Raw genomic sequence first — 27,818 nt, 5'->3', positions numbered from 1 at the left:
GTCTATCCCGCCTTTCAAATGTGGAACGGCAGGGGCGCAGCTCTAGCCCTCGTATCTCTACGACGCAGGCCTCTCTTCCGTCCCTTCCCAAGATGGCTTCCCAAGCGTCCCGCGCTACGCCTCCCCTAAGATGGCCGCCGGCGCCTCCTCGAGTCTCTCCCTCCCCCTCCCCCCCGTGGTTTTGAATAAACTTTATTGAGGAGCCGGAGCAAGAGCAGGATCCCGGGCCTCACCGAGGCCTCTAGAGTCGCCGAGAAGCAGCGCAGCCGCTTGGGCGCGAGAAGGCCTCGATCCCCGCCGTGGAGTTAGGCGCTCCTGCCCGGAAGGGAGAAAGAAGCCCGGGACGGGGCGTGCGAGTCCGCGGTGCTTGGCCTCCGCTGCGGGCCCGGGGCGAGGCGTCTCTGGCCGCGACGAGGGAAGCTCCTCCGGACAAGGCTCATCCCGGGAGTTGAGGGGAGCCTGGCTGGGAAGTGGGGGGCATTTGGGGGGGGGCGCGAGGGGAGCAGGACCCGAAGGTCGCCCGGGAGAGCGCGATGTCCCTCAGCGCCTTTGTCAGCTGGGAATCTCCTGTGGGGAGAAACTGAGGCAGCGGGCAAGTTTGGGGCTGCAGCAGATGCGAGGGGGATCCTGCCCCCCGAAAAAATAAACCAGGGAAGTTTATTCCAGGAAGGCGAGGAGGGTCTCCCCCCCCAGTAGGGGGGAAGTGGGTGCAAACTTGGGGAGGCTGCCTTGGAGGGCTTCGGATGATCAGAAGCAGCCCATGAAACTTCAGCTCGAAACTTTGGGGTTCAAGAGACCGCCTGCAGCCAAGCCCTGCTGTTTTGGGGGGAGGAAGAGGACGCCACGGACATCGCAAGGATCCAGCAAGCACGTTTTGCAAGGAAGTTGGTTCTTGGGGAGTTGGAGTGGGTAAGGGGGATGAAATAATTTAGCCCCCACTCAGCCGGGGCAAGACTGGCTCTCCTGCAGACCTCAGCATGACCACGTCCTTCAACTTGCCATAGCGGACGCTTGGACGTCGTTCGGTTCCTGGAGGGTCTTCCTTCGCTTGAACTTGGCTCCGCCATGGCCTCTGTCCCTGTGTATTGTCTCTGCCGCCTGCCCTACGATGTCACCCGCTTCATGATTGAGTGCGACGTTTGCCAGGACTGGTTCCACGGCAGGTGAGAAGAAGGCGGCACTGGGTGGGAACTGACATTTGGAGGTAGCGGCTCCAAAGCCCCTGTTTCTTTAAATCCAGGGTATGTCTGCTCTTGGAGGTGCTGCCTTTAATCGGGGGCCTTCATGAGGAGTATGGGTAGAATGCCAGTAATTCGCAAAGGGCTAGTTGCTCTAAGAATCGCCTTGCTGGATCAGGCCAAGATTTAAAGCTTGTTTCCTAAAAGTGGCCAGTCTGAGACCTCTTGAAGGCAGGAAGGGTCTTCCTCTGTTGCTTGTCCTCATCATCTGGTGTTTAGGGTTGATCGGTCTTTGTGCATGGAAGCTTCTGGATGGTTGCCAGAAATCGATTGGGGGACCGTGACATTCATCCATAGAAACAGGAGTTGACCAGCGGACTTCATGTTTATACCTGCTAAACAGTTGACATGCCTTAAGTCATGGATGGGGAAACTAGCGCTTCAGGTGTCATCAGCCCCAGGAAGTGTGGCTGGTGGCCAGGAATGATAGGAGTTCCCTGTCCCCCATCCCTGCCCTAAGCTCTTACAGTGTCAGTTGGTGTGGAGGCTTAAAATAAGTTAGCCATTCCCCCCAAACAGGTAAGCAATGCGCTTAAATCAGACCATACTGGCTATTAAGGGATCTGAAGTTATAGAAGTGCAGGATCTGAAGTTAATAGAAGTGCGGGATCTGAAGTTACAGAAGTGCAGCAAAAATATAAGAAGCTGTAATCCTCTTTTCTATTGTGCTGTTTCAACCCCACACCTTCTCTTTGCACTTGCATGTAGTGCAGTCATGTTTCATGGAAGATGTGAGCATAGAACTGCTTTCTATTGTGCCAGATTTATTTATTTTATTCTTATTGCAGTTGTTTTCTATCCCACCATTCAGGATACAGATCCTACCAAGGTGGCCTTCAAGTACATATTTTAAAAATAAAATAAAAATAGTAACATATCAAAACCACGTTAGGGTCTTTTCTACCTCATGGTTCTTGGTCGTTCATCCAGGGGTGGCCCATCTGGGGCATGTCCTGAGGTGAACTTCACCTGCCCCCTTTCGCTCCTGGAATTCCTCTCATAGGGTTGATGGTAGAGTACTCTGTTTTTTGCCAAACTGTCAGACACCCATCACCAACAGTCGTATCTGGATTAAATTTCAGATTGTTCCTTCGTGTAGCCAGCGTTTTTTTCAACTGGTAGCAACTGCATGCAGAGCCTCTCACACAACCATTTCTCACTCCCTTGTAGGACATTAATAGGTGAAGATGCCTCCACTACCAGGTCGCAGGATGGAACTGACAAACAGTTGATTAAAAAATGAGCAACTAGGTGCAACTTCTTAAACAAAGAGTGTGGATGTTGGAACATGGGGCGTTTATCTTTTAAGGAGCATTTGGCTGCAATTCCATCAGGTCCTCAGGACATGCTGGCTTAGAATAGAAAGGGTTGCCTTAAACTGGAAAGGACCTGTCTAGCCAAGTGAAGTGTCCCGTGTATCTTTGAGGTTTCTGGCAGATGACTGTCCCATTCCTCTTGTATGCCCTTGAACTGGAGACATTATATATACAAACTAGGCTCTCTGACTTAGGGTACAGTTCCTGTGTTTCAGAGTTAGAAGAAACTGTCTCTGAGCTTGTACAGGGTGGTCATCTCGGGCTGGGTGGTTGTAGATTTTGGGGATATTGCTTCTTTTAGAGCAAGTGGAGAACCTGTGACCTTCCAATTGTGGTTGGACTCCAGCTCCATCAGCCTCAGCCAGTATGGCCAATGGCCAGGGATCATGGGAGTTGTAGTCTAATGACAGCTGGAGGCCACAGTCTTCCCATACCTGTTTTAGTGGTTGTTGTCTGTCTTTTGGAGAGGTATGTGACTGACTTTCTCTCTTTAAGCTGTGTTGGAGTAGAAGAGGATGCAGCAGCCGACATTGACTTGTATCATTGCCCTAACTGCCAACTTCTTCATGGACCATCTGTCAGTAAGTTATGGTCCTGCTGTGATTTTTCAGTGGGATGAAGACTTAATAGGATATAATTGTATACTAATTCCTGCATGGATGCTGTCTCATCACAAATCACAAAATCTGGTGTATTGATCAAATCCCTATGAATGAGAGGCTCTCTTTTTAAAAAAGTGCTAGTCCTTGTGGTTCGAGAGAGAAATTCTGTAATATAAAAACACAATGTGTCTGCTAAAGGATGCAAGAACAGAGATCGGGGAAAGCTTTTGTGGCTTTGCACAGTGCCTCAGGGACTCCTGTCCCAAATTTCCTGCTCCCTTGCAGCTTTGTTGTTTTCAGTTATCTAGTATTCAATCCAGTGCTTTTTGACTAATAGTCAGGACTTAATTTTTCAGAACTGAGTACATAAAAATTCTGTACTGAGGCAAGCTGGTTCTGCAACCCTTACAAGTTATGTAGATGTGTATTGTTCATCTCAATTGGCACAGTCTGCTTGCGTTTTGACTGTTTTACATCATTCCAGTTTATGCAGATTTGCATAAACAGTTAGCATTGTTCTACTATTTTACAGAGTTTATTTTTTAAAGTAATGTACAGTATTTGTTAGTTTAGAAGAGGGGTAAGGACCTCAGTCCAATCCTCTGGAAAGTTTATTCACCTACTTTTCTGGCTTCTGTAATTTCAGCAGGTATTGCCCACACGCTTTCAAGCCACTCTTTTGCAACCACCAGGAGTGGAAATTTGGGTGGGTTTTTTTGTTTGTTTGTTTTTGAATGAAGGCTGAGAGTTGTAGGAAACTGAATTTTGTCCAATATCTCATTCAGTTCTTCTCCTCTGCTTTAGAACATTGTGGTGTATATGCATCTCTGCTGATGTTGGCATATCTCCATGTTTAATCATTGTGGGGATAAGGGAGTTCCAGCAGCAGTACAGAGTTTTTAGAAACTTATTCTTTGCAAGTTCTCTCATTTATGCAACCATTAAAGAAAGATACAGTGTTGAAAAATGGACTGTCCCTGGTCTAGCCCAATAGCTGACCCACAATTTAGGGTCTTAGGAGGACGCCTTTAGCTGGAGGTTTCCGCAGGGTGGTGTTTGCCAAACCTGATATACTTTCTAACACTCTACTATGGCCCTTCTTTGTTTAGCACAGACCTACTCATGTGTAGGCCCTTGACTACAGGTGTGTGTGTGTGTTTTGTTTGTTTGTAACCTCCTCATCAGGAGTATTCTCTTAGCTCCTTCAATATCTTTGTCACCTTCCTCTGCTTATGTCTTTTTCTCCCCCCCCCCTTTACTATCTTGCTTTCCCCTCCCCCTGACAGTGAAGCGGCGCCGGGGGACCCAAAAACAGCCCGACTCATGTGCGGTCAAAGAGGTTGGCAAGGCGGTGAAGACCGGAAGCAGTCTGTTCATCAAGGAACTTCGCAGCAGGACGTTCCCTAGGTGGGCACATGCTTGGTGATTTTTGGGTCACCCAAGAGGAAAGAAGGAAGACTTTCCAAAATCCATGTTACAGGGTAGCTGGTGTTCAGGTAGAGGGAAGCTTTTGTTCCAGAAGGCCAAGAATGCACTGTGGATAAGCCCTTTTTATTCTAAACCTGCCCGCTCGGGCAGAAGCTCTCTGTCTGGGGCTTTGTTTCCCAGCAACTTTGTGCAGGATGGGATGAATGGTACAGCTGTAACATCAGGGCTCTTTTAACATCAGGTTAGCCACAGTTAAAATGAGGATTTCATCACCGTGGGATCTCACGTTCATTTCCCTCTGCCTCAGCTTAGAGCAAATGTTCTCATTTCCACTGTATCTGTGATTAAAGGGTAAGTCAGCACCTATGTCAGGTATAAGCAAACTCCGGCCCTCCAGATGTTTGGGACTACAATTCTCATCATCCCTGACCACTGGTCCTGTTAGCTAGGGATGATGGGAATTGTAGTCCCAAACATCTGGAGGGCTGGAGTTTGCCTATGCCTGACCTATGTTATCCTGAGTAAAGGTGACCAGGTTCAAAGTCCGCTATTAGTGACTCAGCTGCTAAAGAGGCTTGGTGGTGGTGGTGTACTTAAAATACAGCAAGTGGTCAATTGTCCACCTCACGCAGTTCACGTGCAGGACTACAGAGCCACTTCATAGATTGGCTGAACTTGGTGAGTCCAGAGTGGCCTCTGTGCCTCTTGAGTGCTGCCTGTTAGATGGTCTCCACCACCTACTCTTCAAAGAGATTGTGCTTCACACTTTTCCACCATTCCATGTGATCCTGATTTCTTACTCAATGGGCAGTTGAGCCCTGAGATGATTTCCCCCCAAGGTGATTTAGTAAAAATGATATGGAAGAAGAATGTATGAATGGTTTGTTGCCTCAAAGATTGGGGTTCATTTTTCTGATGGTATTTTGGATCCATTAATAATGAAGCAGAGATGCATTCCAGTGGGTTGAAGTCCAGTAGTCTGTTGAACTATGCTTTTAGAAAGTTGTGGCGCAGCAGGTCCCGTGAGCAGCTTGTTAACGGTCTGATACAGTCTTGATAGCAGGCTGTTTCTTTGTTTTATGAACTGGTCTGCTATTTATTGTTTTCTGGCTTTCCTTCTGACTCTTTGGGGAATCTCCCTGCAGCTGCTCACACCCCCCTGCTGCACAGAGCGTCTCCAAAGAGAGTCTTCTAGGCTGCAGCTGCGGGGGGGGGGGGGAGCCTCCTCCCACCACAGCAAATAGCAAACCAAGTCATATAACATAGAAGGCTATGGCAATCAGCTGAGTCTGTGGTGGACTCTCCGTGTTCTGTGACAGATGCAATAATAATAATAATAATAATAATAATAATAATAATAATAATAATAATAAATTATTTATACCTCACCCATCTGGCTGGGTTTCTCCTGCCACTCTGGGTGGCTTCCAGCAAAATGTTACCTAAGGGATAGAAACTTGGGATTGGCTTGTTGCTCTTGGCCTGACACTCCCCCCCCCTGCTGCTTCCCCAGTGCGGACGAGGTTATCCTAAAGCCAAGCGGGACCCAGCTGACCGTGGAGTTTCTGGAGGAGAACAGCTTCAGCGTCCCCATCCTTGTCCTGAAGAAGGATGGGCTGGGCATGACCCTTCCTCCACCTTCCTTCACCGTGCGGGATGTGGAGCATTATGTGGGTGAGTAGCAGGGGAGCGTTGCCGGCAGAGTGGCCAAAGGAGACCTATGTGTTGGGTGCTTCATTCATTGCAGTCAGGAAAGGGAGCCAGCAAGTCACACAGCTTGGTGTAATGTTGTCCTTTCATCACAGAGGCGGTGTGGTTACTTGCAATTGCATTTTGCGTATGATTGCATGGAGAGAAAAATACCGTATTTTTTTGCTGTACAAGACGCACCTTTTCCCTTCTAAAAAGTAAGGGGAAATGTGTGTGCGTCTTATGGAGCAAATGCAGGCTGCACAGCTATCGCTGAAGCCAGAACAGCAAGAGGGATCTCTGCGCAGCGAAAGCAGCGATCCCTCTTGCTGTTCTGACTTCGCTTCGCTGGAGAGGCGCTGCGCAGAGAAGGAAAGCTGAATCTGAATCTACGCAGCGCCGCCTCCTCTAAAACTAGGTGTGTCTTATGGTCAGGTGCGTCTTATAAGGTGAAAAATACGGTAGTCTGTGGGAATAATCTTATTCGTCCTTTCTTCCGTGGTTGTGTTCGATGAGAATAAATAGGGAGAAGAAGTCTTATCTTTAGCCACATGGGTTGGTTATCCCCCTAGAGCCATTATTCGTTTCCCAGCCTCTTGGAGGGTGCGTGTCTATGCTGACTTACTTGTCCTCCTGCTCCACAAATGCCACCCCAAAGGCAAAAGATATGTGTGTGGAAGCAGCAGGTAATGGGGAACAGTGGGTTTCTGGCCCTTTGATAGCAGTTGCTGGCCAAGGTGCTGGAGGAGAGGAGCGGAGATGTTGGCAGTGCTGAACTTCTGACAGTTCATTGCGCCACGTTGGTGGGGAAAGCCTGCAAAGAGATTCCAACTAGCCGTGAAGCTCGCAAAGGGTGAGAAGAGGACTGCGCTGCCATCTCCCACAATTGGAGCCCTCTCGGACACTTGTCCCATTATCTGAACTGCCTGGTGTGTCTGTTCTCTTTTTCAACAGGAGCTGACAAGGAGATTGATGTGATTGACGTGACTCGCCAGGCCGACCTCAAGATGCGCCTGGGTGACTTTGTCAGATACTACTCCAGCAGTCGCCGGGAGAAAGTACTGAACGTCATCAGCCTCGAATTCTCTGAGACCAGGCAAGGAAAAGGGGGATACGAAAGCAGCTGCGTGTTGTTCTTCATTTCCCCCAGTATTTACCCTACCCAGCAGAGAGAAACCCTGGAACTGGAGAACCCCCACTTTTGCCATGACACTGTAGTATTTCCCTCCCTACTAAGCAGTAGTATCCCTCTCCTTGCTAAGTGTCTTTGCTATTGTGGGGGTGCAACAGAAGTCTTTGCAGATGGAGAAATAAGGCAGAGAAAGAGAGTTACTTGCCCAAGTGACTCCTCGAATGAGTAAGGATTTGAAATGCAATGTTCCTAGTCTAAATCCACTCATCTCTCTACTGGATTACTATTCTAAAATACTGTCAGGAGAAATCTCTGGAAGATGGACGAGTCAATTTATTCTTCCTTCACAATTTTTCAGGCTCTCTAATTTGGTGGAGACTCCAAAGATTGTGCGCAAATTGTCCTGGGTAGAGAACCTGTGGCCAGGCGAGTCGGTGTTTGAGCGTCCCAACGTGCAGAAGTACTGCCTGATGGGGGTGCGAGACAGCTACACGGACTTCCACATTGACTTTGGTGGAACCTCTGTCTGGTACCACGTGCTGCGGGTAAGAATATGAAGGCGTGGGGGTGATATTAGAGCTGAGCCACAGAACCAGCAGACCTCCCAGGTGTATTTCCACTTCAGATTCTGGGTGATGGTTGAATGTTTCGTTGTCTGTTTCCCACCCTCTCCCCAAATATTTTCTTTTTGAAAGAAATCCATCTTGCACATGCTAAGGTGGCTTATTGGGGTGAAGGGTTCAAGAGCCATTTGGCTGAGTAGGAGGATAAAAAAATAGCCTGGAGCACCAGGCCTGGAGTCTGAGGTGGCAACTGGTATACAGTCGGATGAGTCTGCTGTCCTTGTGTTTATGCTTTCTGTTCTATGAGGATTGAAGCTAAGCAGTTTGCTTAGCAATATGGGCTTGTTTGAAAGCTCCTGAAGGGTATCATGAGGTCTCTGCCAGGCCTAGCAAAACTGAGCAGCAGGGAGCGATTTCTTGCTTCCGGTTTGATCTTCACATCTCCTGTTCCATCCTTACTCCCGAAGCTACTAGCTGTTGGACTGCCGCTGCTCCATTTCTGGAGCTAGTACTCTTCTTCACTTTCTGTTCTGGCAAGAACTGCCTCTTGTTAGGTGGTTGAAGCCCCCATAGACGGAGGCTGAAGAAACAGAGTATGTTGAGTTCAGAGAAGAAAGAGGATTAAGAATGGAATAGGTAAATTTCAGGTGCTTTAAAGGATGTCAGAAATTGGAGGGGTTTTTGACATTACAGGCCAATAAACATTGTTTGAATGGCAGGAAAGTAGACCTGGCTGGGTGTGTGTGTGTCACAATTCCATACAAGCACAAAGGGAAACCACAACAAGCATTGTGGTTGTTCTCTGTGTAATTCTCTGACACTCCAAATCAGCCTGCCTTGAGGTTGAGGCAAGGAGCTGGACTCTGCAGACTTGATAGCAGCCATGCTGTTTGTTTGCTGCACATTAAATGCCCCCTTGTGCAACAGGATGCTTCCTTCCGTTACCCCAGCCCTCTCTGCACTTCATAGCATCTGCTTTTGCCCTGTTTACCAACTCTTTTGCCCCTAAACATTAGAAGTGGCATATCAGCTCCTTTTCACTACCATCTGTTCCTCGCAGGGAGAAAAGATCTTCTATCTAGTGCGTCCCACTGCTGCCAACTTGACCCTCTTTGAAGCATGGAGCAGCTCTTCCAATCAGAACGAGTTGTTTTTTGGGGACCAGGTGGACCGATGTTATCGCTGCCCCGTCCGGCAGGGCCAGACGCTCTTCATACCCACAGGTATTGAGTCGGTCCAGCTCCTGCCTGCCACTTCTGTGGCCACTGCTACTCCTGGGACCTTTGTTTTTCTCCCACTCAGGGACACCTCTCCTTCCATTGTGAGTGACTTGCATTGCCACAGTGTAATCTGCAGCTCAAAATGTGGTGAAATCCAGCTGCATCTAGCGGCCGGGGGACCCTTTCCCTTTCCTCTCATAAGCCATGAGTCCTTCTGGGAGGCCCAGTCCTTACTTAGTCCATGTGACTGCTTCCTCCTTCCACTTTCAGGTTGGATCCATGCCGTGTTGACTCCTGTTGACTGCCTGGCCTTTGGGGGAAACTTCCTACACAGTCTCAACATTGAGATGCAGCTCAAGTGAGTTTGGCTGGGAGTGCTTTGCTGGTCTGCAGCGAGGCATCTTGGGAAGTGGCGGGGAGGAGACTCGATCTCCAGTGGAGCCTTTGGCATGCAGAAGGTCCCTGATCCAGTCTCCACATAAGGGTGAGAATGACTCTGATCTGAAACCCTGGAGAATCTCTGCCAGTCAGTACAGACAGACCAATGATCTAACTTGGTGTAAAAGCTTCCTTTATGTTCCTAAATGGGATCAGAGCCGGGAGAGAAACATAATCACAGAACAGAACGTGCTGCTCAGCATGGGGCTCTGCCCCCCCCCGCTCATTGTTGGCTGGATCCAGAGCTGTGTGCATGTCATGATTTCTGTGAGACCACAGAATGGGATACTGGGTGAATTTCAGTTTTTAAAAGTGCAAGTTTCTAGTTCTTATGGTTACACTGATAATGCCGGTGGAATTGCTGAGGAAAACTTCTGGAGGTTGCCCGGCTGGGTCTTGAGTGGCCTTCGAAACTCCTTGTGCCTTCAAGCAGTTGGCAGCAGTGTGTTTTAGATCACCAAATTTAAGTTCCTCTGGCACAGAATTTCATGGTTTTGGAGCCTAGAGCATACATAACCTCACTGGTCTTTTTGTTTCCTCCTGCCCAGAGCCTATGAGATTGAAAAGCGTCTCAGCACAGCTGACCTCTTCAAGTTTCCCAACTTTGAAACCATCTGCTGGTACGTTGGCAAACACCTGCTGGATATCTTCCGAGGTGGGTATTGAGTCCTCCCCTCCAGGCAGTGCCCCCACCGTGCCCACACAAAGCTGCTGGGCATGAGAGCTCCTGCTGCTAATGCGCTCTGTCTCCCACAACAGGCCTTCGAGAGAATCGCAGACACCCGGCTGCTTATTTGGTTCATGGGGCCAAAGCCCTGAACACAGCCTTCCGCTCCTGGACTAAGAAGGAGGTAAAGCGTTGCAAGAAGGGCCTTCCCTGAGCTACAGCTCTTTGTGTGGGGTTGCTGCCCAGGGTTCTGATGGACTCGGGGCAAAGCTTGCCTGCCCTCCTGCGAGCAGTCAAGAATAGACAAAAACACCTCATAGACTCCACCAGCCTGCACGTCAGGGAGAAAGCGAGTCTATAAACTTTCTCCCTGGCACATTTCCTTTCTGTGGATGCCATTTTTATTTTGTATGGAGAAGCATTCAGTCCTGAGCCTCCGCTTGCAGTCTGAAGCGGTGCAGCTTGGACACAGGTTGACCACCTCTGCAAGGTCTAGGCCCAAATCCCAAGCATTTGAAGGGGGAGGAAAGTTGTGGGTGGGATCCTGTGGCATTTCAGAAGTTGTTGGACTCCCAACTCCCTTCATCCCTGACCCCTGGGCCCTACTGGTTGGGGCTGCTGGGAGCTGAAGTCCCACTCCTTTTGGAGAGGTGCTTGCTGCCAGCCACACCCCTTTGCCAGTAGCACTTCCGTTGGGCACAGAGGGGCAGAGCTTGCAGCAACCTGATCTCCTCCTTCTCAGGCCCTGGCAGAGCACGAGGAAGAAATCCCTGGCACGGTGCGCCCAGCACAGCTCATCAAAGACCTGGCCAAGGAGATCAGGCTCGTGGAAGTGAGTATGAGAAGGAAGCCAGGCCCTTTCCTCCTGGCATTGAGAGGCTTGTATTCCGAGATGGGGAGCAGCGTTGAGAGTAGCACCATTTCTGCCCAGCTTTGAGTGCCCTTTTCATCTCAGATGCAATTGGCATAGGAAAAGACTGAAGAGAATAATTGGGTGCACTCAATTGGGTGCAGGATAGTGTGCACCCCGGAAATGATCTCTTTCAGCTTCTGCCTTCTGGAAGAAGGTACAGGGTTATAAAGACTAGGACTAGCTGCCTGAGAAACAGTTTCTATTCAAATGCGATTTTGGTTTTAAACACAGTGTAAGGCAGTCTCTAAAGGAGTGTATTGTATTTAATTATGGGGTATCAGAGTTTTTAGGGGGCTAACAAGGCTGGGGTAGCTGGGATAGCAGGCTTGTTGGTTTTTGAATGTCTGGTGTAGATTTTTTCAATTTCGTTGTTCTGTATGGGACAATGACAGTAAAGATTATTGTATCGTATAAAAAAAAGGACGGCCACCAACTTGGATGGCTTTAAAAGATGATTAGACAAATTCATGCAGGGCTGTCTGGCTAAAAGCCAGCGTGGCTGTGCTCTACCTTTGCAGCTGGAGGCAGCCGGGCTTCCAAAGACCAGTTGCTGGAAGCACGGGAGGAGAGAGGGCTCTTGTGCTCAGGTTCCGCTTGCTGGTTTCCTGTGAGAATGGGATGCTGGACCAAGTGGGCCCTTGGCCTGATCCAGCAGGCTATTCTTACATTATTTGGGCAGACCGGTAGATGAGGGTTTGCCACAGTTTATTACAGCTGCCTGCAGGATATACTATAAACAGCCCGGGATAGCTTAGAGCCAACACCTGGTAGGTCCATTGACTAGGGCTGCACTTTGGGGCTTGTTGCAGGTATGTTGGTGCCTTGTTAAAGAGGAACTAAGTCCCCTGCCGTATTCCTTGCGATTAATGTCTGGATGGCTGTCGCATCTCGTTCCCTGCAGCTTTGGTGCTTATAAGATGTTGTTCCTTCCAAATAGGAGATGTGCTCGCAGGTCATTGTGCTTCCATGCTGCACTGCTTGAAACAGAAGCCCTGGGTGGTTGCCGGTGTGCCTGTTGCAAGCAGTTCTGTTAGTTCCAGTTAGCCTTTTGAATCAATAGGTTGGCATCTCTGCTCATGAGTTGATATGCCTCTTAGAGGCTGGAGTGTTCCCTTGCAAGCAGACCCCACACTGCACCTGGGGCATGTGACTGAGTGTAACTTAGTGGCCAAGAGGGAGAGCTCAGAAAGGACCCGGTTCAACTTTCACTCCACCCATGTGAGGGAAGAGGGGCTCCTCCCATTGGCTCTTTGGCCAGTAATTCCACAGCTTGCTGGATCATGTTCGCGGTGTGCTCAGAGCAGCCATGGCAGAGACTGTAGCCTGGCTGTTTATACCACACCGTAGAGAAAAGCATATATTCTGGCAGCCCAAACACATGCACAGAGGACTTGCAAGCTTGGTCTTTCTGTCCTGGGGGGATACCAGACAGGTTTTTCCGACTGAAAAATGCCTCCCTCTTCGTTTGTGAAGCACAGCAGAAGGCAGGGCCCAGCCCAGCAGCATTTCATAGCATCAGGTCTACGTTAAGGGCTGGGGGGGAGCGGGAGCGATGTCTCCTTTGGGTTCTGATGCTCACGCTCTTCCAGGATATATTCCAGCAGAACATTGGGAAGACAGGCAGCCCATTTGGATTGCAGAGGGGTACCCAGCCTGGTGCAGCCACCAAAAGGGGGGACCAGAGCCCCAAGGAGCTGAGCCAGCAGAAGGCCAGCCGGAAGTACGTTGCCTCGGTCAAAGCCTTGGAGCAGGAGCTACTGGACAAATACAAGCAGCAGGCCCTGAAGGCAGAGAGTCCTGGCCAGGAGGAGGTGAGCTGCCATTGTGACTGTGCTGCGCATATTCAGAGGGGGCTGCGCAGTGGGGTTCTCCAGAAGGCGAGTTTTGAGTCCAGATGGATTGGGGGAAAGAGGGAGAAAGACTTGGGGTACCTGTCTCCTGAAGCTTTGAACTCGCTTTCTGATTAGAGTATAGCACCACCCCCTTCTGGCCTCCTGTAGTCCACCCACCTTTTCATTTCCAGTTTGACCTGCCAAGTTCCAGCCTGGAAGACACAGATGGGGAACCCGACCTGACGGAGGAGGAGCTGCCCATGATGGTCGCCAACGGCCGGGGCGCCAGGTTCGCTTTTCTGTGCCTGCGTTATGATGTGCAAGAGGGGCCGGGCGGGATGGGAAAGCGAGACAGAACGGAGAGCTGAGCTGGTGAAGTTCCAGCAATACTGGCCTGTCACCTGCACCGCTGCCTAGGGGTTACCTCAGAGATTGTCAATTAGAAGCTTGAGAGGGCCAAATCCGCCACCCTTCCATAGCCCTGGATTTCAAGAACTGTGCCTACACCATGGGTAGGCAAACTAAGGCCCAGGGGCCAGATCCAGCCCAATCGCCTTCTCAGTCCGGCCCACGGATGGTCTGGGAATCAGCGTGTTTTTACATGAGTAGAATGTGCCCTTTGATTTAAAATGTATCTTTGGGTTATTTATGGGGTATAGGAATTCGTTCATTCCCCCTCCAAAAAAATATAGTCCAGCCCCCCACAAGGTCTGAGGGACAGGGGAGCGGCCCCCTGCTGAAAAAGTTTGCTGACCCCCTGGCCTACACCCACCGCTTCTCAGGCTGAGGCACAAGCAAAGGCATCAAAAGGAGTTATGGCAGCAGCTGTGGGACTTTCCCACGTAATACACCATAGAATCATCATAGAATCATAGAGTTGGAAGAGACCACAAGGGCCATCGAGTCCAACCCCCTGCCAAGCAGGAAACACCATCACAGCACTCCTGACATATGGTTGTCAAGCCTCTGCTTAAAGACCTCCAAAGAAGGAGACTCCACCACACTCCTTGGCAGCAAATTCCACTGTCGAACAGCTCTTACTGTCAGGAAGTTCTTCCTAATGTTTAGGTGGAATCTTCTTTCTTGTAGTTTGGATCCATTGCTCCGTGTCCGCTTCTCTGGAGCAGCAGAAAACAACCTTTCTCCCTCCTCTATATGACATCCTTTTATATATTTGAACATGGCTATCATATCACCCCTTAACCTCCTCTTCTCCAGGCTAAACATGCCCAGCTCCCTTAGCCGTTCCTCATAAGGCATCGTTTCCAGGCCTTTGACCATTTTGGTTGCCCTCCTCTGGACACGTTCCAGTTTGTCAGTGTCCTTCTTGAACTGTGGTGCCCAGAACTGGACACAGTACTCCAGGTGAGGTCTGACCAGAGCAGAATACAGTGGCACTATTACTTCCCTTGATCTAGATGCTATACTCCTATTGATGCAGCCCAGAATTGCATTGGCTTTTTTAGCTGCCGCGTCACACTGTTGGCTCATGTCTAGTTTGTGGTCAACCAAGACTCCTAGATCCTTTTCACCTCAAGCCCCCGCTGCCAAGACAGGGTATGAGGAGATGGAAAACACTGCAAGGAAGCAGCTCTGCCCAAGTTTTTAGAATTAGGTGGGTGGGTTGGGGTTTGAACCTGGTGGTCTCCCTAAGTTGTGGAACTGCAGCTTCCACAATCCCTGCCGCTGTTCTTCTGGCTGACGCTGTTGGGAGATGGAGGCCAGCAACATCTTGAGGGCCACAATTTAGCCCTCCTTGCTGCTGTTGCTGTTCCCACTGTAGGAGAGAAACAGCTATCTTTACCTTTGCCTTGGCTAACATGGAAGTGAGCCAGTGGGCAGAGACAACGCTGCCTTCCCTTTTTTTGCCCTTGCCCACTTCAAAATAATATGTGCCCCCCCTTTAAATAGCTGACCAGTGGCAGAGCAGGGGAGTTTCCTGGGACCAGGTCCCACCTCACTACACTACCATCCATAGGGATGAATCTAGCCCATTATTTCCTCCAAGTAGCCCAGAGTAGCGGACCTGCTTTTTCTCCTTCACCATTTTTACCCTGTGAGGTGGAGGCTGTGAGAGGCTCAAGGCTGCCCAGAGAGCTCAATGGCTCTGTGGGAATTTCAACTTAGGTCTTCCAGCTTTTGGTGGCAGGAACGATGTGATTCTTTCCCAAATCAGCATTTTCCATCCCCCAAGGAGTGGTGCCACTGGGGTGGGAAATAAGAATGGAGTTGTATCCAGCTGAATTTGACTCAGGGTAGACCATTGATAATGATGGACACAGCTAACATTGGATACATTCCAGTGTTCTTTCCCCTCCTACATGGCTCCTCCATTAGGGCCGAGCCAACAATCAAGTGTAAAGGCAGATTTTCGTGATGTACAGATATTTGTACAGAGAAAATGGTATGGGGCACCCAAAACAGTACCAAGCTGTATACAGCAGCTGTTGGATCGGGGCCATGAGAGGCACGTGCCTGACCAGTCATAATGTTTTCTCCTAACAGGAAAATCAAGGCCTCTGAACGCAGCCGGAGCCATAAAGGGGCACTGGCACAAGTTCCCCGCAGCCCATCGGATGCTGAAGCTCCCGATATGGACTCTGAGGAGGACCTGCAGATTGACGAGACACCGCGCAGGGAGAGGAGGAGCTTGGTGCTGCACAAGAGGCTGCCCAGTATGTCGCATCCCCCCCCCCCACTTCTGTCTCTCTGCCTGTCACGTCTCTCTCGGGTTGGGAAAGCGCACATTTAATTCTGTTGGCGCTATAGCCCGCCCTTCACCAAATGGTCCCGGGTGGGTTAGAAAAACATCACAGTTAAAATAAAAAGTCTGCAAAAGCAACAATGATCAGCTTAGCAAAGCAGCAGCACAAGTGAGCCTTGCAGGAGGAGGGAAAACAAGAGGTCCATCTTGACCGCTCGTCAAAAAGCATATGAGATTTAACAGGCACTTTTGTACACAGTTACAAGCATTTATTGGCAGGCATGAGTATAAGGTCTAGGAGCTTGCTTTTAAGCAACAAAATTAACATTAAAGTTTAAAGAATTGGGAGCATTTCACATTCTTGATTTTTTTTGTGTTTCTGTGGAATTGCAGTATATGTGCACAACTCTATAGAGTTTGCCCTTCTCTGCTTCCTGCTTTCAAGGAACTTTTCCTGTCACTCATCTTCAGTGGCTTGTTTGAACAAGCTCTGCCCTCCTCTATGTCATATTCATCTTCCAAAGCGGCTACACCTCACCCCCCCTTCCCGCCCAACTCCTGCTTCAGGCATTATTAGCAGCAATATTGTGGAATTTCCAAAGTCTCTGCCTGGCTAAATGACAAACTGGCAGCCCGATCCTGTGCATGCTTGGTCCTTGCCCCCTCCCAGATCACAGGTGTTGCACTGCAATCATCTGATGGGTCTATGCAATAGAAGCCCCTTCCCTTGGAGATGCTGGTATGCTTCTGTCACAGCCCCTAATCCCTACTCCTTAGTGTCCAACAGTTAATTTAACATTTGCTGTCTTTTGCTTCAAGAATTTCCCCGGAAGTTGCCACGAGCCAAGCCCTGCTCCGACCCAAACAGAGTGCGAGAGCCAGGGGAAGTAGAGTTCGACATTGAGGTAAGTTGGGCTCGGGACTTCAGGAACGTTGTGCTGCCGGGAGCTTGATAGCAGAAATGAGGCTTCATTTAAGTTACGATCTCCCTGGAAATTTGAGCCTGACATCTGGAGGGTCATGGCCTCCTCATGGCCTTACTTCAGGGAAGTAAGCAGTAAGTTTGTTTGTTTATTTTAAGGCATTCTTATGCCACTTAATCATTAGCAATTCAGGTAAGGATGGCCATTTCAGGGATTTTTCTGGAGTTGAAGGGGGCAGGCCACAGCAAGATTAACACATTTGCTCTTGTTTTCATTTAATAATAATAATAATAATAATAATAATAATAATAAGAAGAAGAAGAAGAAGAAGAAGAAGAAGAAGAAGAAGTAGTAGTTTTGTTTGTTTATGCCACCCATCTGACTGGGTTCGCCCAGCCACTCTGGGCAACTTCCAACAAATTAAAACACAGGAAGACATCAAACATTAAAAATGTGCTTTTATTGTTTTTTGAAATGTGCCTTTATTATTGTTCCAAGCTGCCTAAAGTAAAAAGAATGACTAGATCAGTGGGGAAGTGTGCAAAGTGTGTGTTTTTAATAACCTTTCTTTTTGTACCTCCTAAGTGGAGAGAAGAAGCTTAGTCTGAAACGTGGCCACTTCCCTTTTCTGAAGACTGGTGCTCTGGGACAGGCATCAGTCGCCCTCTCTTTCTGAATCATTTTCCTCCTCCAATAGCGACGAGCAGCAGAAGAACCATGAGTTCTCCTGAGGCTCCTTCTCTGTCCCTGAACACTGGTCTTCAACCTCAGGGGAACAAGCCACTGCTCCCTTTACTAGGTTTTGTGGGATGCAGACCAGTTCCTGTGCGCTTGTGTGAATATTTCCTCCACTCTTGCAGCCTGACTGCTCAGGTTCCTCTTAAGGAGGGTGGGAAGAGGGCTCTGCCTCTGCTGCTCTTGGACACAGTGCACAGAGAAGCAGGATAGAAACTTAATAGGCAAATTGCCAACCAAAGCTCTCTGAAATTTGTTCTATTCTCAGGAGGACTACACCACAGAAGAGGAGGAAGACGCCTCTGGCGATGACCAGCTGGAGGGCAGCAGCAGCGCCGCCGGGATCCTGGACTTGCTCAAGGCCAGCCGGCAGGTGGGCGGTGCAGACTATGATGAGCTCAGGTGAGAAGCAGCCACTGATGGGCCTCAGGTACTGCTGCTGCTCTTGGGGCCTCTGGGGCACTCTTCCCTTCTCTGCAACAGATGGTTTGTCCAGAAGTGCTGGAGGGGGCTCTCTTCTTATAAGAGCAAAAGAAAGAGGCGCTTTCTCCCTTCCTTTTAGGTGGGGACCCTCCAGGCCGCTCTCTGCCTGGCCACCCCCCCCCCCAGCCATACTGTTCACATACTGGCACAAGGACCCTGGCTGGCTGCCTAGAAGGAACTGTCACCCATGGGCTGAAAAAGGAGCCCCACATCTGAGAGTGCATTTCTTCTCCGCAGTCTACCCTCTTCAAAACTGAGATGTTGTCTTGCGTACATGCGTCACCCAAGCAGCCCCCTTGGGGTGTCCTGTCCCCTCCACTTTGCCAAAATGGCTGTGCTGGCAAAGGCTGATGGGAGTTCTTGTTGGAGGCACCTGGAGGGTGCCAGGCTGAGAAAGACCTGCTCTCAAATGTGGGAGGCAGGAAGTCAGTCACCAAGGAGAGGAAGAGGCAGAGGAGGAAAAGCTAGAGGGGCACCACTTCCAAACCTCCAGTTTCATGTTGTAACTGCCATGTGTGGGACCAGGCGTATAGGATAGGGAACCTGTCCACCCATCACTTTCACACCTAGGTCCTTCCTGCTCAGTACAGTGGTACCTTGGGTTACAGGCGCTTCAGGTTACAGACTCTGCTAACCCAGAAATAGTACCTTGGGTTAAGAACTTTGCTTCAGGATGAGAACAGAAATCGTGTGGTGGTGGCGCAGCAGCAGTGGGAGGCCCCATTAGCTAAAGTGGTGCTTCAGGTTAAGAACAGTTTCAGGTTAAGAACGGACCTCCAGAACGAATTAAGTTCTTAACCCGAGGTACCACTGTATTGGTTTCCCTGTGTCTGATCACAATGCCAGTATGGCCATGCTCTCCCTCTACTGGAGAGCATATAACAGGCTTCTTCATGCAGCAGAAAGGCAGTCATGGGCACCAACTTGGATGGCTTTAAAAGAGGATTAAACAAATTCATGGAGGAGGAGGAGGAGGAGGAGGAGGAGGAGGAACAGAAGAGGGTCATTGATGGCTCCTAGCCAGAATGACTGTGCTCTTATCTCTGCAGCAATGCTTCTGAATACCAGTTGCTGGAAACCACAGGGGGCCGGGGGGAGGGGGCTCTTATGCTCATGTTCTGCTCGCTGGTTTCCCACGGGCATCTGGTTGGCCACTGTGGGAACAGGAAGCCAGAGTAGATGGCTCCTTGGCCTGGACCCAGCAGCCTCTTTTATGTCCTTCTCCCACTTTCTCTTGTCATGGATTTCTACTCAGTATTGATAGTTAGCAGAGTAAAAACATTGCAGAATTCCCTCAAAAATAGACCAGAGGCAATTGCGTTTCATCCAGCAGAGCTTTACTGCTACTGAAGGCAAATGAGCATCTTGGTCACAAATCCAATACATTCAGGGTTGCCACTGTTCATAAGGAATCCAGTTGCAGCAGACTTAACTTAAATTTACAGTAACTTATAATAAGTCTGAACCTTAACACTAAGCGTACTGTGTCCAGAACACCACGCCAGAAAGGAAAAGAGAAAGAAAGAGAGAGCCAGGCTCCTCTGGCCTTATTATTATAGTCAGCATGACCTTGTCAGAAAGAGATAATAGAACCAGTTTAAGCCAGCTGTACTCAGCTTCTCTGAAGGAATAACACAAACATCATGAACCTTCTGCTTGTTTCTTTCACACAGAGAAGCTTCCAGAACCCTCTTGAATTAACTAGAATAGGAAAGATCTCTACACATCAGATCAATATTTTCTGTACTAAGAAATGCAAACAAGCACCTCTAGCGCTGGGGTCCCCTTTCATCCAGCTCCCTCTTTCTCCAGTAAGAGCTGTGTATGTATTCTGCGGGTCCAAAGAAACTCAGAGTGTAGCATTGGTCCAGAAGAAAATTTCCTCTTTTTATTTCATTTTATTCATGTAATACATTTTTATTCCCTCCCTCCTTCCAAAGGAGCCCAGGGCAGCAAACATCAACATTTTTTAATTATTTAACAAAATACATAGACTGCTTTAGTATAGTCAGTTTACAAGAAATATTAAGATTATCCATAAAAAAGTTTAAAACCATTAAGAGCATTCAAAAATAATTAAGATTAACTGTAAAAGAGCTTAAAACATGTCAAGACTTACACACCTGGATGGGCTTTCCTAAACAGAAATGTTTTTAGCAGGTGCTGAAAAGGATACAGACAAGGCACCTGTCTGGTGTCCCTAGGCAGGGAGTTCCAAAGTGTAGGTGCTGCCACACTAAAAGGTTGAATTTTTTTTGAAACAGTGCAATTTAAAATAAAAATAAATCATCTTTAAAATAATTTAATACGGTTTTCTTTTTAAAAAAATGAAATTTCAGTCCTCTCCCTTCATGGAGGCAAAGGGGTGCTTGAGGGAATGTGGGTGATGCCTCCTGCCTCCCATCTCACAAGTTGGGGGTGGCGGGAGCTGAATATGATTTCCAGCTGTCCAGGGGCCCTGCAGAAATTCATAGCTGCTGCTCCCCCCCAAAGCTAGAAAAACCCAGAATAAATTTGGCAAATACAGTCATACCTCGGGTTACAACTGCTTCAGGTTGTGTTTTTTCCAGTTGCGGACCACCGAAACCGGGAAGTACCAGAATGGGTTGCTTCTGGGTTTCGGCAGTCGTGCATGTGCACAAGTGCTAAATTGTGCTTTGCGCATGCGCAGAAGGGCTGAATCGCAACCTGCGTGTGCAGACACGGGTTGCGAACGTACATCCTGCATGGATCACGTTCGCAACCTAAGCATCCGCCGTACATACAAAGTGCACAATACATTTCTCAAAATAAGAGAAATGATGCCTGTTTGCTGGATTTCTACAGCTTTTCTTGGGGCATAGCTTTACTTATTTTGTCTAAATATACATGGATTATGCTTGAGCTCCTGCTTGTGGATGCTCAGCTTTGCTGCCAAGTCGGGGGTGGGTCGGCAGTGCGATGTGGGTTGTTGTGGCTGATGCCGTGTGCCTCTTTTGTGTTCCCCCCCCCTCCCGCAGTGATGCACCTGCCTCCCCCAGCACTCAGGAAGCCATCCAGGGCATGCTGTGCATGGCCAACCTCCAGTCGTCCTCGTCCTCGCCAGGGGCCTCCAGCTTGCAAGCCTGGTTGACAGCGGGGCACGAACGCGGCTCTGCGGGAGCCTCCGGCACTCAGCGCTCAGGAAAGAGGCCCATCAAGCGCCCGGCCCATCACAGCACCGACAGCGAGGAAGAGGCCAGCATGGACGAGCAAGAGAGCCTGGGCGCCTGCTTCAAAGATGCCGAGTACAGTAAGGATGCCCTGTCTGAGAAGAGGGGCTTTGCTCTGCAGTAACAGAGCGGGGGGAGAGTGGCAGGGAAAGGGGGAGAGAGAATGAAGTCCAGACAAGGGCTGGGACCCTCCAGGGATTGCAGGACTACAGCTCCCATCACCCTGACCACTGGCCCTCCTGGCTGGGGCTGATGGGAGTTGGAGTTCAGCCACATCTGGAGGGCCACTGGGTTTCACCAGCCCTGCTTTAAAGGAAGCAGCCAATCTGTAGACCCATAATCAGGCTGGATCCTTACACTCTAAAGGAGGCTTATATTGCGCTTGGTCTCCAAAAGGTGCAAAAGGTTCCCAGGTGACTGCTGAAGTGTCACGCGGCTTTGGTCTGTTCACTATAATTTGGCCTTTGTCTGGGTAAGCAGCACTTTCCCCCAGAGCAGGGGCCAAAGGGCGATAACGCTGCCTGCTGCTGTCTCCCTGTTTGTGCCACCACTACCCCAAGGCTGGCAGCTAACATGGGGCCGGGCTGAGGTGCCCAAGCTCAGTGGCTGCATGCCCTGTGCCCCTTCTCCCTATGGGGCGAGGGGCAGAGAGAGTGAGAGAGGGCAAGAATAGATTGTCCTAGCAGCACCGAGTCATCTGAAATTCCCCACTGTGACACCTTTCTCTGGTTTGGCTCTTCCCCACCCTTGCGCTGCTGGAGAGCTGGATTGGACCTTCCCTGTCTCTGTTTTTGTGAATTTCAGACAATTCCTGTAGAAGATTTAGGTGGTAGCAATCTCACAGTTTAACGCCACTCAGCAATTCCAGCATTTTGTTTTTTAAATGTTGTTTGGTCTGATTGTGAAGATGTGGGCTAAACGCTGCTTACCAGTTTTTTGTAACTGAAGTCCCTGTATAGAACTCGGTCCTGCCTGATTCCCTCTTTCCGTAGTTTACCCTTCCTTGGAATCGGACGAAGATGACCCAGCCTTGAAGTCTCTACCAAAGAAGAAGAAATGCACAGACGATGCACCTTGGAGCCCCAAGGGTAAGAACCCATCTCCTGTCACTGGGACGGGTGCATTAACGTGAGGCAGAAAGAGCACCAAATTCAATCTCCTGAGTTTATTTGCTTCATAATGTCGTTGCTAAACAAGCTTCTAGCCTTTGTGGATCCAGAGATATGTTTGAAAGTGGGTGGCTGAAATGCCTGTGGAGATGAGAGGATTTGATGAATAAGTTTTTCGCATTTGGGGACGGGCGTTCGGTCTCCCACATTGGGCCTTGACCTTCCCCATGAACATCACTAGCCCAATAAATTGTGCAGGTTTGTTGCCGGTGTGCCGTTTGCTTGCTATGTATGCTTTGCAAGTTGCAGAATCCAGCTTTTATTTGTGTAAAGGATGGGAACCCTCGAGGTCTAGATTTTGTGTTCTCTGCTCTTCAACAAAAATCTGTGCTGAGTAATGCAGCCCGTTCTGCAATTCTGCAGCATCATGGAGCGCAAATGAGACTGGCCTCTCAGGATTGTTTAACTTACCTGAAGCAATTTGGTTTGGGGAGACTGTTTCGGTGAAGACAAAAAAAACACACCCTTTGCTATATGGAAGGGAAGAAGGGCTTTTTCTTTTAGATTTAGAAAGAAAAGTTTTGGGTTTTTTTAAAAAAGAAACAGCCTGTTAAGCAGTGTTGAGAGGGCTGTACTTCATGGCTCTGAAATGCACCCTGAGTGAAGGGCACCCTCCTCCATTCACAGTGTGTGCTGTTCCCTTCTCTTTCCTCTGCTCATATGTGCATATACCTGCCATTTCTGGGTGTGGCTCCTCCTGGATTGAAAGCTGCATCTCCTAGAAGGCCTAGGACAGGGATGTCCAACTCCCAATAGACTGTGATCCTACTCACAGTATAAAAAAACTCGCAGTGATCTACCCATCATTGTTGGATGGACTAAAGTTGTTGAGCTTTTCTGGGAGTGAGGGAGGGAGGAGATGACTGCGGGGCCAGAGATCTACCAGGATCTTCCAGGAACACCCCACGATCTACCAGTAGTCCGGCCTAGGGGGCGTTCTTGCTTGTGGGGCAGCACCGCAAGTTGTGCTGTTTGTGTAGCATTTTCCATTCCTGTGGGTCCCTCTCCATGCTCCCACTTGGAGCAGGAGCAGTGATTTTCTTTCCTCCTTTGAAATATCTCTTAGTTGGCACAGGATGAGGGTGTTGTTCTTCCTTTAAGCCCAAGGTCCAGAATACCATCAGGAACACAAACAACATTTCTTTTCCTCCTTGCAGCCCGGGTCACCCCAACACTGCCCAAGCAAGACCGCCCCGTGCGTGAGGGCACCAGAGTGGCATCTGTCGAGACAGGTTTGGCGGCTGCGGCAGCTAAACTGGCTCAGCAGGTAAGTGGCAGGAACTTGCTTTGGAGGTGGGAAGAAGGGACAGAGATGCTGGGATGTCTTTGAAGACATCGGAGAGGCTTTTGCTTCACGAACTCAGAGGCCTCAGGATGTTTCAGGCAGGGTAGGGCTGGAGTTTGGTAGAATATTTCTGACCTTCATCGTTAGGGGATCAGTGTGCTAACTTATTCATTAATTGCCTTTTCGTCAGTGGTTCTTAAAGCAACGTTGCGACTAATAAATCTGCATGAGCTACACCTATTCAAGTACTTTGTGTTTGGATTAGATTTCACAGAGATTTCAGTATTCTTCGTGGGGTTTGTGGCCAAAGAAATAACTTTTGTGTAACCCTTTAAAATAATCCATTTTTGGAATTATCCCCAGCCACTGCTAACAGATAACTTTAGTGACCCAAAGCAGGGATGGGCTATGAATTCTCTGCCCTGGAGCTCCCATCCCAGGGAGAAGCCAACATATGTCCCATCAGCCCCAGCCAGCTTAGTCAGTGGTCAGGGATGATGGGCATTGTAGTCCAGCAACATCAGGATGGCATCATCCGGTGGCAACCTCCTGCGCCCTGCGAAAGGCTGGCCATGATCCAGAGATTTACAGAAGATTGGAAGAAGTATATGAATTATCTGAAGAGCAATTGTAATCAACAAATTACGCTAGTAGGACTACAAGAAGTTTTGTAAGGAGAAATATATGAAGTGTTACAAAGTAGAAAAAGATGAGATATTGGTTATGAGTTTGAAATGTAATAGGGAAAATAAGAAATGCATACTAAGAGATTAGACTGGAAAATATTCAGACAGGACTGATGGAAGTCAAAAAAATTGAGTAAGATGTAAAAGTATGTTTAATTATTGTTGAAGATGGTATGATCACAACTAGAGCTCTAAATAAGGAATTCCTTCTTTGCTTTCTCTCTGTCTTAAGGAACACCAGAAGTTGCAGCGACGGAAACTCGTAAAAAAGAAGCTGCCCTCTCCCAAGCCACCCAGCCCGGAACCGGAGCCGGAGCCAGAACCAGAACCAGACCCAGAACCATTGGAAGCCGAAATGGAACCAGACCTGCCTCTGCCACAGCAGGATCCGGACCCTGGAGCAGCGACTCTGGCGCCCACTCCTCCCACCCCAGAACCCAAGCAGGAGCAGTTTGCTGGCAGCCTGGTGGACCACGAGTACACCGCCCGGCCCAACGTCTTTGGCATGGCCCAGGTGAACCGCAGCTCCACGCCCATGGCACCTGGCGTCTTCTTGTCCCAGCGGCGCCCCTCGGCTGGCTCCCCAGGTCCTCAGGCAGCGCAAGGTAAGCTGGAGTGTGTGGACTTTGGGAGGCTGGTGCTGTTGGCACAGATTAGAGGAGGATCTGGGGTTGTTCTAGGAATCCAAAATCATTTAGTCCAGAGCAGTCCTTGCCTGAACACCATCCCACTGGATTGCTTTCTGTGTCAATGAGCAAGTGGGAAAGATTTTTCCTTCTCTGGCATCAAGGTGTCTTGGGCTGGTTCTTGGGCCATGACACCATGGGACTTCAATAATAATAATAATAATAATAATAATAATAATAATAATAATAATAACTTTTATTTATACCACGCCCTCCACAGCCAAGACCGGGCTCAGGGCAGCTAACACCCGATATAAAAGCAAATTGATTGAAATACAACTTAAAAACAAGATTAAAATACAACATTAAAACATTAAAATACAGCCTCATTTCAATGGAAACTCAAATCAAAAACTTTTTGGGTATGAAAACGTCAAGACTTCACCAAGGCTAACTTTCCAGACTGGTCCTACATGGGCCAGAAAAAAGCCAGGGAAGTCCCCAAATAGGAGTTCCATCACAGGAGGAGAAAGGAAAAAGCAAAGAGGGGGAGGGAATCAAACTGATTCCAAGCCGAAGGCCAGGCTGAAGAACTCTGTCTTACAGGCCCTGCGGAAAGAAACCAGATCCCACAGGGCCCTGGTCTCATGAGACAGAGCGTTCCACCAGGCCGGAGCCAGTGTTGAAAAGGCCCTGGCTCTGGTTGAGGCTAGTCTGACTTCCTTAGGGCCCGGGACCTCTAGGATGTTGCTATTTGTGAACCTTAAGGTCCTCCGTGGGGCATACCAGGAGAGTAGACAGAAGTTGTGTATCTTGTTTGGATAAGTTGACCTCTGGCTGTCCTCATCCCTGACTCAACCATTTGCCCCCCTCTCAGGGAAACGGCCCAAGAAGGGCTTAGCGACAGCCAAGCAGCGGCTGGGACGCATCCTGAAGATCCACCGTAACGGCAAGCTGCTGCTCTGAGTGCCACCCTCGCACTGGCTCCAGACCTCACGCCCCTTGGGCACCAGCGGACGAGTGAGGCACGGATGAGGCCCAGAGACACTGCCTTCATGTCCTCAGGAGAGCTGCCGGGACAATGGGGTGTGGATGAGTCCCCCCGTGCTACCTCTCCCTCATGTGGATCAGGGCCAAGACTGAGCTGCTCCTGCCACTGGAAGCATGGGGCTAGACTGGCAGCCGCCAATCTGATGTTGAGCTGAACCACGCTTCCTTCCCCTGAAGAGACAGACACCGCCAGAGGCGCAGAGGGGCTTCATCACGCCCACAGACTCTCCATCCCTACCTCGACCCGCTGCACTTCCTTTTCTGTCTATTTTGGGGCTTATACCTCTGTAGAATTCTCCCCCTCCCACTGCCATATTGCACACAAGGATATTGGTTAGACATTTCTTCCCAGTGACCTTTGGCATTTTCATTGCTGTACACAGATCCTGGCACACAGTGCTTTTAATTTTCTTTTTTTTTAACAGTCTTCCTCACACCCCCCCACTACAAAAAAAAGAGGGAAGCAACTGCTTATTGTCCTCACTTAAAGCAGATAACCCTCCTCCTTTCCCAGTCTTCTAGAAGTCTGACCCCCTTTCAGACACACCTTGAGGGGGGCACTTTGTGCTCCAGAGCATCACCCGCCACTCGGCAAACTCCCGAGAAAGCAGGACAGGGACAGCTCTCTGGGGAAATGCAAAGGTATTTTCCCCTGCGCTGCTTCTCAAGAACTTGGGTTTGAGGAGAGGGCAGGCTGGATATAATTGGATTTCCAAAAAACCCAGCCAGCTGCAGCAAGAGAGTCGCCATCATGGCTTATTCACACAAAACCTGCCATTGGTAAAGTCACATTCATTGTGTGAGTGGGAGTCAGGTGTTGTTGTTTTTCATGTCCTTCCAGATCATAAACTCCCTGCACATTCAAGATTAGCATTTTGGGGGAAGGCTAAACTAGTGTCTTCCCCTGACTTGCTCAGTTATCTATGTGAAGGGGGTTCTGTTGTTTTACTGTTGTTGCTGCTTTGTTTTTAATCTAGCACACAAAACCCTTCCCCCACTTGTCAGAAGTGATACAGGCCAGTGCCAGCTACATCCAGTGGGGTTCCTCTGGTGGGGAGCTCAGAGTATCTCCCCTGTAATGGATCTGGTAGGTTTTCTTTATGACATGAGGGTCTCCAGTAAGGCTTCACAGTTCTTCCTACTGCAAATCTCTTCTATCGTTGATTCCCCTTCCACACCCCACTTTTCTGGGTCTGTTTTTACATTCTTCGCATGAAGCAGTCTCCCTTCCACTCCCCCCACTTCCGACCCCCACAGCGGCAGGGAGGGCACCATGCCCCCTAAGCAAGGACTTTAAAAAGACATTTGTACCCAGCTGCACGGCTCAGTTTATATGGCTGTGTACCATATTTTTATGCCAGACTCCAGCAGGCTTTGTGTAAATGTTTGAATTCTATTTTTTAGGCATCTCTCTAGAAATGTGTGTTTTAAAAAAAAAATCAAACGAGGCTGAAACTTTTTTTTATATATATTCAAGGTTAGAATAAAACCTTTGATGGTTTAGCATGGCTCGTATATGGGGCACATTTTTCTGATTTTTTTTCCAGGAACGAACGCCTTCATGTGGGTTGCTGGGAGCTCCCCTCTCTCCAACAAAGTCTGAAGAAGTTGGGCTTTTAGTGTAAACTTAGGGCTGCATCTCACACAGTACTCAGGTTGAGATACCACTTCCAAAGCATAGATGGCATGCCAGTTTTGAAGGGCACCTGTGCACATTATTTTCAGCTGGGTGGCTTTAATATTGGGGCTAATGTGAAATTGCTCCCCATTTCTTTTGTGAACATTTTCAACAGTGTCTTCAAAATATCTCCCTTTTCAGCAGTTCTTTTTTTACATATCTTGGAAGAAGAAGAAAGACATTTTTCAAGTGCCCCGAGTTGCATTATCAAGCAGCCTGATCAGATTGTGGCCGGTGACACTATGACATC

General features: G+C 49.0%; 1 protein-coding gene and 1 non-coding gene across 4 annotated transcripts; both read left to right on the top strand.

Moving 5' to 3' along the window:
- The first annotated feature begins 80 nt into the window (after window positions 1–80).
- PHF8 (PHD finger protein 8) lies at window positions 81–27,393 on the top strand. 3 transcript variants are annotated; one of them, XM_053371448.1, is made up of 21 exons: window positions 81–1,163; window positions 3,050–3,135; window positions 4,443–4,563; window positions 6,098–6,258; window positions 7,228–7,369; window positions 7,764–7,950; window positions 9,029–9,191; window positions 9,459–9,546; window positions 10,175–10,281; window positions 10,386–10,477; window positions 11,036–11,125; window positions 12,808–13,017; window positions 13,230–13,327; window positions 15,541–15,713; window positions 16,562–16,647; window positions 17,669–17,802; window positions 20,883–21,154; window positions 22,067–22,162; window positions 23,401–23,510; window positions 24,447–24,819; window positions 25,718–27,393. In XM_053371448.1, the coding sequence occupies exons 1-21, from the start codon at window positions 1,066–1,068 to the stop codon at window positions 25,804–25,806; spliced, it is 2,976 nt and encodes a 991-aa protein (XP_053227423.1). In that variant the 5' UTR covers window positions 81–1,065; the 3' UTR covers window positions 25,807–27,393. The 3 variants fall into 3 exon arrangements, with proteins under 3 accessions (XP_053227423.1, XP_053227421.1, XP_053227422.1); XM_053371446.1 differs by having other exon boundaries at window positions 82–1,163; window positions 12,796–13,017; XM_053371447.1 differs by having other exon boundaries at window positions 83–1,163; window positions 12,796–13,017; window positions 15,544–15,713.
- On the top strand, window positions 12,493–12,586 carry LOC128405488 (small nucleolar RNA SNORA11). The gene has a single exon (XR_008328319.1). It is a non-coding gene; the product is annotated as a small nucleolar RNA SNORA11 (small nucleolar RNA).
- Window positions 27,394–27,818: the final 425 nt, after the last annotated feature.

This window comes from Podarcis raffonei, chromosome 17, assembly GCF_027172205.1.
Source record: "Podarcis raffonei isolate rPodRaf1 chromosome 17, rPodRaf1.pri, whole genome shotgun sequence".
Classification (NCBI taxonomy): domain Eukaryota; kingdom Metazoa; phylum Chordata; class Lepidosauria; order Squamata; family Lacertidae; genus Podarcis; species Podarcis raffonei.
Note: the sequence above shows the minus strand (reverse complement) of the source record. Positions and strands in the feature narration are given on the sequence as shown.